Below are 13097 nucleotides of genomic sequence, written 5' to 3'. Positions count from 1 at the left end.
GATTTAGTGAATTTTTTTAAAATATGATTAAAGAGATTATTGACATAACCTATGAATAATTTTAATTATTCTTTTATAAAATTATTTATTTGTATATATTTTAAAAATAATAATACATTCTTTTGTTTATAACATTTAAAAAATAATAAAAAATAACTTTAAAAAATATTATTATTAACAAAGATATATGTTAAAATTTTAAAATATAATTTAGATGACTTTTTTTATTAAAAAAATAACTTAAATATATTAATAAAATATAATTTATATATAATATAAATAAATATATTAATATAATTTTATTCTTATATAAACTTTTTTTATTTTACTTTTTATTCAAACAAATTTTTTTTTTCATTCAAACAATACAGAAAAATTTTATTTTTTTTTATTTTTTTCTTCCCATTTTTTTTTCAATCATTTTCCATCCTACATCCAAAGCCTTAATGGATAATAGACCTTGGAAGCAGAAAGTCGTAATTAAGAATCTCATAAATAAATAAAAAAAACCTGCACGAGGATAAATACTGTTAAACGTTGATCCCTCGCCTAGTCACCTTGAACCGCTTAATTGGATAAATAAATTTTTATTTTATTTATTTTTCTATTTGCGTTCTTTTTTTTTTCTGCCTTTCTTTCCTGTGCAAATTCATTTTCACAGAACAGAAACTTTCCTTTGCCAATCGGTAAGGTCCAAAGCCAGAGTTTCGTAAGTCATTGATCACATTCAAGTTTTCGTTACTATATTTAATGTATCCATTGATTCCCTATTCTTTATCCTTCTTTATTTTTTTATATGTGTTTTTCAGTTGTTAGCATAATCAAAATGCGCTGATATACTATACATTTTTTTCCTCAGATAATTTTGTCCCATTTTCATCATTCATTTAAACTTCCTAGTTTCATTTCTACCTTTACATGTTGATTTATGTTCAGTTTGTTATTAATTTATCATTGTAAATGTGAAGTTGCTGGTTTTGGGGAATTCAGCTTCCTATATGGGAATATGGAGATTTTTCGTTGAACTCAATGAGATTAAAACAGGGCACGCAGAATGCAGGGATTGGGATTAATTGGAAACATAAGAGTTGCTGAGTTGGGTTCAAATTTTGATAGCTTTACTCTGTTTTTTTTTTTTTCTATTTGGGTCGCCTAATCTTGGGCCATTTACGGTTTGAAATCAAATTAAACAATAGAGATTTTAGTGTTTGATCGGAATTGAACTCTCTGTTATAAAAACTTGTGTGAAGGCTAGATTATTATTTGATTCTTTGTGCTGAAACAAATGTTTGTGATTTTAATGTTAGCATCAATGATTTTCTAGGAGAATGCAGCTGCAAGATACTGCAGATACAACCACCCTTAGTTATTGGTTGAATTGGAGGGTCTATCTTTGTGCACTATGTGTTTTGCTGCCCATGGTTGTGGCATTTCTTGTGATATGGAAGCATGAAGGTTCGAGGGACTCCATGCATGGGAAAGGAAAAAATCGGCAAGATGGCAATGGGACTTTACCTGGTGATGAAGCATGGAAACCATGCCTAAAGGAAATTCACCCTATTTGTTTACTAGCTTTTCGAGTTATTGCATTTGCTTCTCTTTTGGCAACGCTGATTGCCAAAGTTAGTATTAATGGTGGCACCATATTTTACTATTACACACAGTTAAGCATTTTCTCCTTGTTCACCTCTCCTTATATTTTCTTAGTTTCTTGGTAATGCCATTCTTATATTCTTACATTGGTGCTATTGCTTGGTGGCTTGTTTTCTCAGTTGGAGAAGCTATGATAGTGCACAAGTTCTCCATTCTGATTTTAGATTTTTTTTCTTTCCTCTCAGTTTCATTCCAGTATTTTACATTTCTTTCCGTTAGCTTCTAACTTCTAGTTATAATTTTTATTACTGTGGATTTGTTGCAGGTGGACTTTCACTTCGGTTACAATTTATTTTGCAGTAAGTCTCTTAACCCTTCTTAGGAGCCTTTAGTTACAATTTATTTCCCTTTCATATATCTTAATATGCCATTCCGCGGTGCTTTTTATTTACACTCAGAATATAGTACTCAGGCAAATAGCCTTAACACACAATTTGATTTCCGAATTTTCATTTTGTAGTGTGGATGTGTGCTGTCAGTGTATGGGTGTTATCAGTATAAAACATCAACATTCTCCACCTCTAATGTTAATTTTGCTAGGATAGATGTAGACCAAGAACGAAACATGCCTTTCATGCATCATGAGGTTGCAAATCTCTCTAGAATGGAGGATCATGCTGATACCCTGGTCGAAATGCATAGGGGTAGTGTGACAGCTACCTTGAGTTGCCTTTTTCATGTTCTATTCCAGGTAACTAGAAAAATTCAGTAATTCTAGTTGTATGGGATAATGGATACTAGTCTTTTACTTCTTCGTTATGATGCTATATAGTTAGTTCTTTGTTTTATGATGTTGAACTAATTTTACTCTTTTGTCCCCTCTATGTGAACTCATTTTTGTTAATCTACCCCCAGACCAGCACACTCACTTTCTTGGAATCTTGAATTTTCTTATCTCCTTGTTAAGCTGATGCAAATTTTATACAAAATTTGTTAGATAATTTACTGGCTGAGACTAAATCTCCTGTGATGGATCTTATTGCATTCAAAGGCAAATCATTTTTATGTGAACTTGTATCCTATCTAGCTGAACAAATACCATCTTTTTCAATTATGTTAGTAGTAAAATCTGTTATGCGTTGTTGACTAACATTGTTTCATGTGCTCCTCTAAATTTTAATGTCTTTATTTTGCCTCCAAACAGATGAATGCAGGGGCAGTGATGCTCACAGATTGCGTTTATTGGTTCATTATATTTCCGTTTCTTACCCTGAAGGATTATGATTGGAACTTTGTGAGTGGCAAATTTCTGAAGATTTACTTTCTTCTTACTTTATTCTCTCTAATTTATGCTTCAATTTTATTTTTGGAAGTAAATATTGTCACTCCCATTTTGATAATGCCATTCCCAATTTAATAAGATCTTGTTATGAATGTTCTTTCTATTGGGAGTGGCCCCCCTTTCTTTTACATAGCTTTCTTACCATTTGCTAATCGAGTGGGTTGACTTATGAACTGCCATAAATGGTTGAACTTGGGGCTCGTAGAGTATAGATGGGAGGTAACAGAGTGTAGACTGGATACTGATGGTTGAAGAAGGAAGTTGTCATAAACTCAAATTAGTTTTCTTATTTTGGAGCGCCTTAGATGTTTGCTTATCACCAAAAAACAAAAATAAATAAATAAATAAAATTGTTAAATGGATGATCAAGATTAGGTTTTAGGCCAACATAGTTATGTAATTTGCTATGAATTTGAAATCCTACTGTTTCATCTGACCAAAGATTTTATGTCTTATTTAGATGACAGTGAATATGCATACACTAAATGTTATCTTGCTCCTTGGGGATACAGCTCTAAATTGTCTGGTGAATATTTTCACTTCTAATATCCTAATTTGGACTAAATGCTTTAGTAACACTGATGTTGAATTAACTCAACATATATTTTTCAGCAAGTTCCCTGGACCGGGATGTCATTCTTTGTGTTATGGACAGGAGCTTTTGTCATTTTTCAGTGGATCATTCATGCTTGTGTCCCAATTTGGTAAGATTTTCTATACTTTATCATGTTAGAATGTTAGATTTATAAATGATATATTAGAAGTTATGGTTATGTCTGAAGGAAGGAGTTGTAAGGGTACACAAAAAAGTATAGGAAGAAAGGTGTATTATTAACACTTATAGCTGAATCTGAGCTACAAGGGAAGGGAACTCAGAATTAGGCAACAGAGGGAAGAAAGAGCACCATAGCAGCTATGCTCTCCCAAAGCCAATTTCCCAGAAATCACCTCTTTACAATCCAATCCATGTTCTAGATACCTCTTCCTATTGACCTCACTCACATACTCTGTACGTACTCTCTCTCCTCTGCCATCTGTCATCCTCTACTCCCATTCTCTGCTCAATCCGTTAAGCACTGCACCACCTTCCTGTCCTTTGGCTATGCTGAACTAATGCTGAAATTGTCCCTTTACTTCTTACGCTTGTATACTCGCAGCCCTTGGGGAAATTAGTGCACTCCCAAAAATGAGGCCTTTGAGGCCTATTATTTATACTTGTGGTTCACAGCCTCCGAATGGCAGTAATTTATTATTTTATTTTACCTTATTGTTAGATTTTTCTAAGACAATAGCTTATCTAGAATGTTCACACTATGTTTCTTATATTTTCTAGAAATATGCATCATTAATAACATAGAATATGCAGAGAAGTGGGTCTCACTAACGGCAATGGCATTCTCTTTCTTGCAGGTGGCCATACCCATTTCTTGATTTATCGTTGCCCCTTGCTCCATTGTGGTATGTCATTTCACCATGTACAGATTTCAAACATTTTTGGACTAATGAATGATATGATGATACATCTGATGAATATATCGACGCTCTATATTTTCATCTTTCCTGCTTCCTTTCTACCTGGTATCTTGTTCTGGTGACTTTCATTATATAGAAATAAATAACTGTTAAAGGATTGACAAATTTGTTTAGACGTTAGAATCAATATTGGGTTTCTTGGAACATTTTTAATAGCATATTAGAACCATTTGAACGAGAAAGAGACGTATCACCAATATGAGAAATAACAAGAATGTTGCCGTTACCAACAACAACAAAAGTGTTACCCAAATATGGACGAATGTTATTTAAGATACTTACATCATTTGTCATATGTGCATTGGCATCAGTATCAGGAAGCTATACATTTGTATCATCAGCCTAATTGAGGGTAAGAGCTGAAAGTGCAAGCAAGAGAGACTCAGATTGATAAGCATGGTTGAAAGGATGAGGGTAACCAAGTCCATCATGGTTGCCATCCTTGCAAATCTGACACTAAACTGCAGGTGAAGCCTGAGAGGGAGGCTTATTAGCACCAGATGAAGTGGAGTGGGGAGTGAATCCATGGCCTTTCGAGGTGAAAGAGTGACTGATAGAACGAGGTTTAGGGTTTTAGTTGGGATGTATCGGGACGATGCTTTGATGGCATTGTGGGTATAAAAGGCTGGGGTAAGAGCCTTGGATAATTCTGTGGTGCGATTATCATAGTAAATGAGTTGGGGAGTGAGAGATTGATAAGAAGGGATAGTTAGGTGAATCATGGTAGTGGTGCATGAGTTATAGTCAAAGCCAAGCCCATGAAAACGGTGAAAAAACTTTATCTTGTTCTGGTAATGGCTTATCAATGAGTGAAAGATCATCACAAGTTGATCGGAGATTTAGTCATGAATCAATTGTGTAGGTTCCTTAAATAGGAGGGAGTCTGTTTGAGTAAGAATTTCTGTTCCACCATTGGAAGAGGGCCATAGTTTTGCCGGAGATACAGCCCCCAAAGTCTTGGCTCTCAATCAAGTTGCACACTTGTTCATGCCATAAAATATAGTTGGATGAGTTGAGATCAAGGGGAACAAAATTACTAACATTTAAGGTGGTGAGCTATGGTGTATGGATAAGGAGATGAGTGGAGGTCGACATTCTGCGGTGAGCAGTGGGCACACATTTTATTTTTAGGCTAGGAGTTACAAATGGTAAGGAATCTGTTACATTGGCTTATAAATGATTTGGGTAAAAGATAAACATAGTTTAAATTTGACAAACTACTTAATAGATTCGGCAGTTGCAAATGAATGCTAATACTAACTAAAATTTGATCTAACTAGCTGATCTCATCTTCTCTTACCTTAACGTACGGTAAGTGTTTGTCTGTAACATGGTATCTCTACTTTTCCAAGTTGTCTAGTTTGTGTCCCTTATCTAACATTCAAAATAACATATGCGATATGGTTAATCTTTTCGTTTTTGGTGTGTATTGTAGGTATTTGTTGGTCGGATTGTTGCATATTCCATGTTATGGATTATTTGTGCTGATTGTGGAAATGAAACATTATTTCTTGTCCAAATGGTTCCCATCCTCTTACCAGTGCTGAAAGGAAAGATCAACCGCTATCTAAGTCGGGTCGCTTTAGAGCCAATTGCTGTTTGGGTCTACTGCAAAACTATATCAGGGTGTGTTCTCCAGCTGCAAGATGCTATCCACAACTGAGTCCTTTTAACGCGCTCATGGCCTCATCACATTACTGAAATTCCGCGAATGCAGTAATGTGAAGCATCCAGAATTCATTTCAATTATGCTACCGCTTAAAAATGCTTCTTCTCCAAAGGTAAGGCAAGATTTATGTAGGGAGCAAGTTGAGGATGGGGAGCTCTTCATTTTTATGGCATTATTTCCTGTTCCCCTACTAATGACTAATTGGGTTATATAAGTCCATTAATTAAAGGTAGAACTAGATTTTACTAGAAATATTATACTATAGTATAAATGGTAATGTTAGAAGTTGGATGTAGCCCAATTATACTCATTACATCATATTTAATATTTAAAACCCCCTTTTGAGCTGCTTGTGAACCTTCCGGTATTGTCAGCGTTTGTTCAATTACTCTACTCTTGTACCCGCAAATGCAATGTGCCCATTATTTTGACTAATATCCAATGTTCATAACAAAAATGTTTACTTGAAAAAAAATGCAAATAGCATACCAATTACCAAGTTTTCCACTTTGTTTTTCAAAAGTGGTACGTCTGCACTACTTTTGCAATGTGCCCATTCTTTTCCTACTTTATTTATTGTGCATCTTCTTCACACTTTCTATCTTTTAATTTTTAGGAGTGGGTATAATTAACATGTTTATTCTCAACATAAAACTTGAACATGTGTGAATTTTTTATTTTTTAAATTTAAATCAATTCAATTGGATCATAATTTAATCTAAAAATTTTTAGGTACTCTTTTTGAGTATTAATTGATCAAAACATATTTATTTTAATCTCTTTTACCAATTTTTTTAAATACTAATTACATGCTAAAAATTTGGATTATTAATATTATTGATATTATTAATATTTTTTATTATTTTCAAAAAATATATTTTTATATTTACAAATACACGTATCGCGTCCATATGCTTATCTCGTTTACAAACGAGATACGTGCAAAATGTGCAAAATTATTTTGTAAACTAGATAGGACAGGGAAACCGATTTTGGTAATAATTTTTTAAATTATTTATTTCGATAATTATTATATTTATTTAATTTATTAAAATAAAAAATCCTATGAATATATGATCAGTGCGTTTGGCAAAAAAAAAATATAGCTCCCCTGTTCCCATATTGGTGTATTGTATTTTATTCATTTATTTATTTATTTTATCGAAGATTGATTATTCTATTCCCTTATAGTCATGATTGCAATAAATTTGAGTAAATATCCAAATTGGTTTTTAAGAAATTTCAAATCGGATACTTGGTCTCCAATAAATTTGTATTCACTAACAGTTTTCGAAAATTATTCTTATCGGACAATTAGTTCTTTTGTCATTTTAATCAAATTTTTAATATTTATGTTGGACAAAATTTTATTATAAGATAATTAGATAAAAAAATCATTCTAAAATTTGTCCCCTTGAAAACGATGAAGGGACCAACGAGTTCGACGGTAGTAATTCTAGAAAATTTATAGAGAATAAAAAACAAAACATCCGATCTAAAATTTTTTAAAGATCAATTTGAATATTTTATCCAACCCTTTTATTTCAATTTTGGTTCCTACAATACAATACTATTTAGCTTGTTTTGTAAACTACTATAATAGTATGCGCTTATCTACTATCTATTATAAAATTTAAATATAAAACAAATTATATAAACAAGAACGACATAATCGACACTATGGCGCCTAATGCATGTCAAGGTGTTTTTCTTTCTCTTTAAGCATTTTTTATAATTTTAAATTTGTTGATAATAAAGTCAGGCTCCTCACTTGGTTGGATCTGTACGATACTTTGTCCATGAATCCATTCTGATTCCATACTAGTTTATCATGGTGAAGTGGTATCGAAGGTATGGATTGACTGGGAATAGATGCTATATGTAATATGTTAGTGTTGGGCCTTGTATTGTGTGGTTGGACTGTAACCAGTGTGTCCTTGGAGCTTCAAAAGAAATGAACCATTTTTTTTGTGTTTAATTCCGAACATTCTTATGTTAACATGAATAAGACTGCTAATGTCAATTAGGAAAGCAACAACCAATTATGCATAATAATGGCTGTATTCGCATAAACAATAACAATTATATTTATTTGTTGAACTTACTTTTGTGTAAAAAAAAAAATGTGAATGGTTAACAAATATTGATCATCTGGTATATTCAGGACGAGTTAGACTGTAGTTTGTATCAATTTTGCAGTCACTGCTTGTAAAATTGTATAATTTTTGTACTACTTTTGCAGGCAGCATAATCGAAATCATCTTGAAAAATTCTCTACTACAATTTAGCAAGCTTGTGTACTAAAATTGTTTTATTCCACAGGCAATACATGCCAAATTACTTGTTAGTAAATTTTGTATTCTAAGGTAATATTTGTTTTGAGGTATTAGTACAGAGATTGAGAAACTGAGATTTAATATTATACAAGTGTAATAATCCGTATTATGCACGTGATAAGATTAAAATTATAATTTTAAATTATTTTATTAAAATTAATTTAAATTATAATAATTTAATTAATAAATAAGTAATATGATGTGCATTGTTCATATTTTTTTTAAATATGGTATTAAATATATGTATTAACTCGAATGTAGCTATTAAGTATATAAGAATTATGTTTGAATTATGAATTCTTTAAATAAAATTATCCCGTTTAAAATATTTAAATTATGATTTCAATCATAAATTATAATTATGATTTAAAAAAAATTTCTTTGATATGATATTACATTTTTTTCTCCACTTACTATTAATATATTTCTTATTGCAAGTCTAAATTACAGTATTTTATTAAATCTTGACTGAAAAAGAAAATAGCTACGTGTTTTTATCATTTAATTTATTTAATACACCATGTGCTACCACGAACAATATTTTTTAAAAAATATATTAATAAAATTATATATAATATAATTACAAATATAACATAAATAAATAAAATATATAAATAAATGTGAAACCAATATGCTTACCAATGTATTTGTTGAATTTTATAAATTAGAGAATAAATTATGTATTCGGTTGCTTGGTGATCACATAGATGATCAAGGATTGTAAATTGATCTCATAGTGTGCATCTTATTTTTTTCTCATTTCTGAATGAAAGTGAGAATTAAAAGAAGTAAGTAGTTGTTCGGTACTTCGGGTCCCGGACGGGTCGATGATGCTTTGAGGGTGATGGTGGGAGCCGGCTTGGGACCGGGTCTCTGGTGAGTGAGGGCTAAGGTTTCGCGACGTCCCAAGCTATTGCGGTACAAAAAAGGGGGGAGACACCTGCAATGACACTCCGATGCTCAAGTCAGAGTTTGTACGAATGGCAGTAAGTGTGTGGAGATAGTGACGTACCATGGGGGAGGGGTAGGGCCCTCCCCATATATACTCTGTTAGTAGAGCGGGTCCCACAGGAGAGGTCCCTTTCTTGGAAGTTTCCTCTCCCAACTATCACGTGGCTGGATGCCAAGGAGTAGGTGTCCGAGTCGCAATCTAGATGTATGAAGCTCGCTGAGTCGGCCGCTCAGGTCGGGTCGTTTCGTACACCGGCTCGGGCCAAACAATGCACCAGCTGGGTTGGGCCGGAATAGTGCCCCCAACGCGTCAATTATGGCCGTGAGCGCCGTTGTTGGCGCGTTCTGTTCTCCCTTACGTGTGTCGTCACTTGGTCGGTTTGCCGTTAATCGTGCTAGGGACGCGCCCCTTACGCGCGAGTGAGGCTCGTCGCTTCGAAGGAGCATCTTGCGTTGCCTCGTTCTTTGTGTTGAGCATTTAATGCTCTTTAATAGCGGATTTGAACCCTGCGTGAAAAGTCTACCTTGCCCCTGCCTTTCGCGCTTCTAGGCGTTAGTTTCCATTTCAGTTTTTTTTCACCTTTTGCATTTCCGTTTCTGACTCCCCACTGTTGCCATATTTCCTTCATTTTCTCTCATCTTTTCTGAAGTTCACCGCTCTGAGTGTGCTTCTGTGCTGCCTATTTCCCTGAGATTTTCCTAGTTCCTCTTGATCATCACTCTTTCGATGAGTTTCCTCCTTCGTTCTCGCTTCTTATTTTCATTTTGCATTTATGTTGTTTTCCTGTACTTTGCTTCATGCCTTTATTGCTTATTTTGGGTTGCATGTTGGGATCGTGCCAATATTAGGTAGTCATTAGAGGGTAACCATTCCAAGTTTATGATTTTTTAGGTTTCGTTTTGACTGTAGATTTAGCCCTTGCTTAACTGTAGATACTGGATAGGCAAACTGTAGTCTCTGGTGTTAGTACCGATTTTCTGACCTCATAGACTAACTCTGAGTGGTGCCTCCACTGTAGATATGGTCCAACGCCCCGTCGTGAGAGCACCCTACGACCGATATGCCTGGGTGACCTCGAACGTGAGGGACACCCCCAATCAAATGACCTTGGAGTAACTTACGGAGTTCCGACAAGCTGACTACCTCTGCGGGGGAGGCCCTGAGGAAGCTAACTATGAGATGTTTGTTCCCGCTGACCAGGAATGGATATTCCATCTAAACTAAACACTCCCCGGGTTGCCGATTGGATCTGGATGTACAAGGCGATGTTCACCAACTTGGGGATTCGCATTCCTTTCTTCCCTTTCCAAATGGCGCTGCTTAACCGATGTGATGTAGCACCATCTCAACTACATCTGAACAGCTGGGCCTCTATCCATTGTTCCGAGATGGTTTGTGAGTTTTTAGAGCTACCGGCCTTAGTGGAAGTCTTCTTATTTCTTTTTGTCCTAACAAATCCTTCCAAGGAGGGAAGAGCCAAGAAGGGATTCATATCGTTTTGGTCAGCCCAAGGTCAAAGGATCTTTGGTCTGTTCGAGGATTCCTATCACAGCTTTAAAGATAAATACTTTAAGGTTCGCCTTGTCGAAGGCCGGCATCCTTTCTGGCTGACTTTGGAGGGGGAACGCTGCATCCCGACCTACTGGAGCTTTGAGGTAGGGGCCAATGCATTCTCGAAGGTGATGTATAAAGGCCTAATCTCTCAAAATAAAAAGATTGCCGACATCCTACTGGCCATTTTTGGTAGGAATAATGTCAACCCACACCTTCTTATGGGTGACCGCGAAATGGCAAGGGGTTATATATGTGAGTGGTCGTCTAGTCATATACTCGTGTTTATTATTATCCCTTGTTTACTCAACCGGTTTAATGACTAACGAGCTTCCGTATTTTGTCTCAGTATCAATGGTTGGCGAGCAAGTTGGTATTGACGCTTTGTTTAACACTTTTCTCCTTGAAGGCGGCGACGATAGTTCTGCCACCCATTCCAACGAGCGCCACCTTCGCCCACCGTTGAGGTGCAGTCCCAGCCCACCCAGGGGGAGGTGGTCAAGACCAGCACTAGTCCGAGTCCCCAACCAGCGGCAGAAGTGGAGGGTGGAGGACCTGAGGTTGTCATTGTTGACAACCCAAGGAAAAGGAAGCTGTCCTCCAGCCCTGAGGGGGTCCTCACGGTGAAGTCACTGCAGTCACAGCTAGCTGCCTCCGAGGAGAAAGTCAAGACTTTCGATGCAGCGGTTGCGCGGCTTACCAAGCAAAAGCTCACTTTGGAGGGCTAACTTAATGCTGCACAGGGTTAGGTGAAATAGCTGGAGAAGGAGTGCGATGATGCCCTCTCATCGATGACTGCGACTAAAACTGAGGCTACCGAGTTCAAGAAAAAATACAAGGAAACTGTGAAGCATGACCGGGATGCTATTATGGCGACCGAAGAGGCGATCAAGGCTCAAGTGAAGTTGTTGGCTCCCGACTTTGACATCTCAGCCGTCAGTGTTTTCAAAACCATTAAGGATGGCAAGATTGTTGATATCCTGAAGAAATGAGTTCTTTGTACTCTTGTTTTGTTGGTAGTTTGTAAGACAATATTTGTTGTTCTACCATTTTGACTTTTTGAAGCCGTATTGAGACATTTGTGTATAATCTTTTAACTCTAAAACAATGTCATGACAAAAATGAAGCTGAGTTGTGGCTATTTTGCTTAAGCGTTTGAAATTTGGCCTTATTTAGTAGCCATTTGCTGTAGCATTTGTGACTTTAATGGTTCCTGGGGTGATCAGTCCCGGGATACCGTTTTGTTATTGAACCGGTTAATTTCCTAGATCAAACAATTAAAATAATGTGAACATCACATTAAAGTATAAAACGAGAAAGGAACAATTAGTGTAATCATTATATAATAATAAATTGCCATTCATATAAACAACCAATGGGAAATAATCTGAACATAAAGTAATACGGGTCTTACTAAATCGGGAAACCGCCTGCCCGCCGGGTGGGCTTCGGCCTCTAGGAGTAGAATCTTCTTAGGTTTCTCGTGTTCCACGTTCTGGGAACTTCCCTGCCGTCCAGTCATTCCATATTATAGGCACCACTGCCGACTACTTCCTTTATCCTGTACGGACCTTCCAATTTGCTGCCAACTTTTCTTTCCCTGGTGTCCGGAGACCCAAGTCATTGCGTCGTAAAACTAGGTCGTTTGGCTCAAAATCTCTCTTTAGCACTTTGGCGTTGTAACGCAGGGCCATTCTTTGTTTCAACGCCGTCTCCGACAAGTGGGCCATTTCTCTAATCTCGTCTACCAAGTCCTTTTCCACAGCTTCCTCAACTCCTTCCAAGAGTAGTCGTGGGCTCGGTTCCCCAATCTCTACGGGTATTACGCGTCAACCCCATAGGTGAGTCGGAAGGGTGTCTCCCCAGTAGATGACTGCTGTGTCATGCGATAGGACCAGAGGACCGACACTAGCTCATTTGCCCAGGCTCCCTTCTTCTGGTCAAGTTGCTTTTTAAGACCTTGTAGAATGACCTTGTTCGTTGCTTCGACTTGGCCGTTGATTTGGGGGTGCTCGACAGACGAGAACTTCTGCTTTATCCCTAAACTAGTGAGAAATTCTCCGAACTTCTTATCGACGAATTGTGTTCTATTGTCCGAGATGACGATCTCAGGAATTCCAA

General features: G+C 36.2%; 1 protein-coding gene across 2 annotated transcripts; it reads left to right on the top strand.

The window, feature by feature from the left end:
* Nucleotides 1-493: 493 nt before the first annotated feature.
* LOC130933111 (uncharacterized) lies at nucleotides 494-6552 on the top strand. 2 transcript variants are annotated; one of them, XM_057862624.1, is made up of 9 exons: nucleotides 494-686; nucleotides 1325-1663; nucleotides 1919-1952; nucleotides 2114-2344; nucleotides 2798-2887; nucleotides 3396-3461; nucleotides 3548-3639; nucleotides 4346-4393; nucleotides 5904-6552. In XM_057862624.1, the coding sequence occupies exons 2-9, from the start codon at nucleotides 1329-1331 to the stop codon at nucleotides 6013-6015; spliced, it is 1008 nt and encodes a 335-aa protein (XP_057718607.1). In that variant the 5' UTR covers nucleotides 494-686; nucleotides 1325-1328; the 3' UTR covers nucleotides 6016-6552. The 2 variants fall into 2 exon arrangements, with proteins under 2 accessions (XP_057718607.1, XP_057718608.1); XM_057862625.1 differs by having other exon boundaries at nucleotides 635-709.
* Nucleotides 6553-13097: the final 6545 nt, after the last annotated feature.

Source organism: Arachis stenosperma, chromosome 6 (genome assembly GCF_014773155.1).
Source record: "Arachis stenosperma cultivar V10309 chromosome 6, arast.V10309.gnm1.PFL2, whole genome shotgun sequence".
Lineage (NCBI taxonomy): Eukaryota > Viridiplantae > Streptophyta > Magnoliopsida > Fabales > Fabaceae > Arachis > Arachis stenosperma.
Note: the sequence above shows the minus strand (reverse complement) of the source record. Positions and strands in the feature narration are given on the sequence as shown.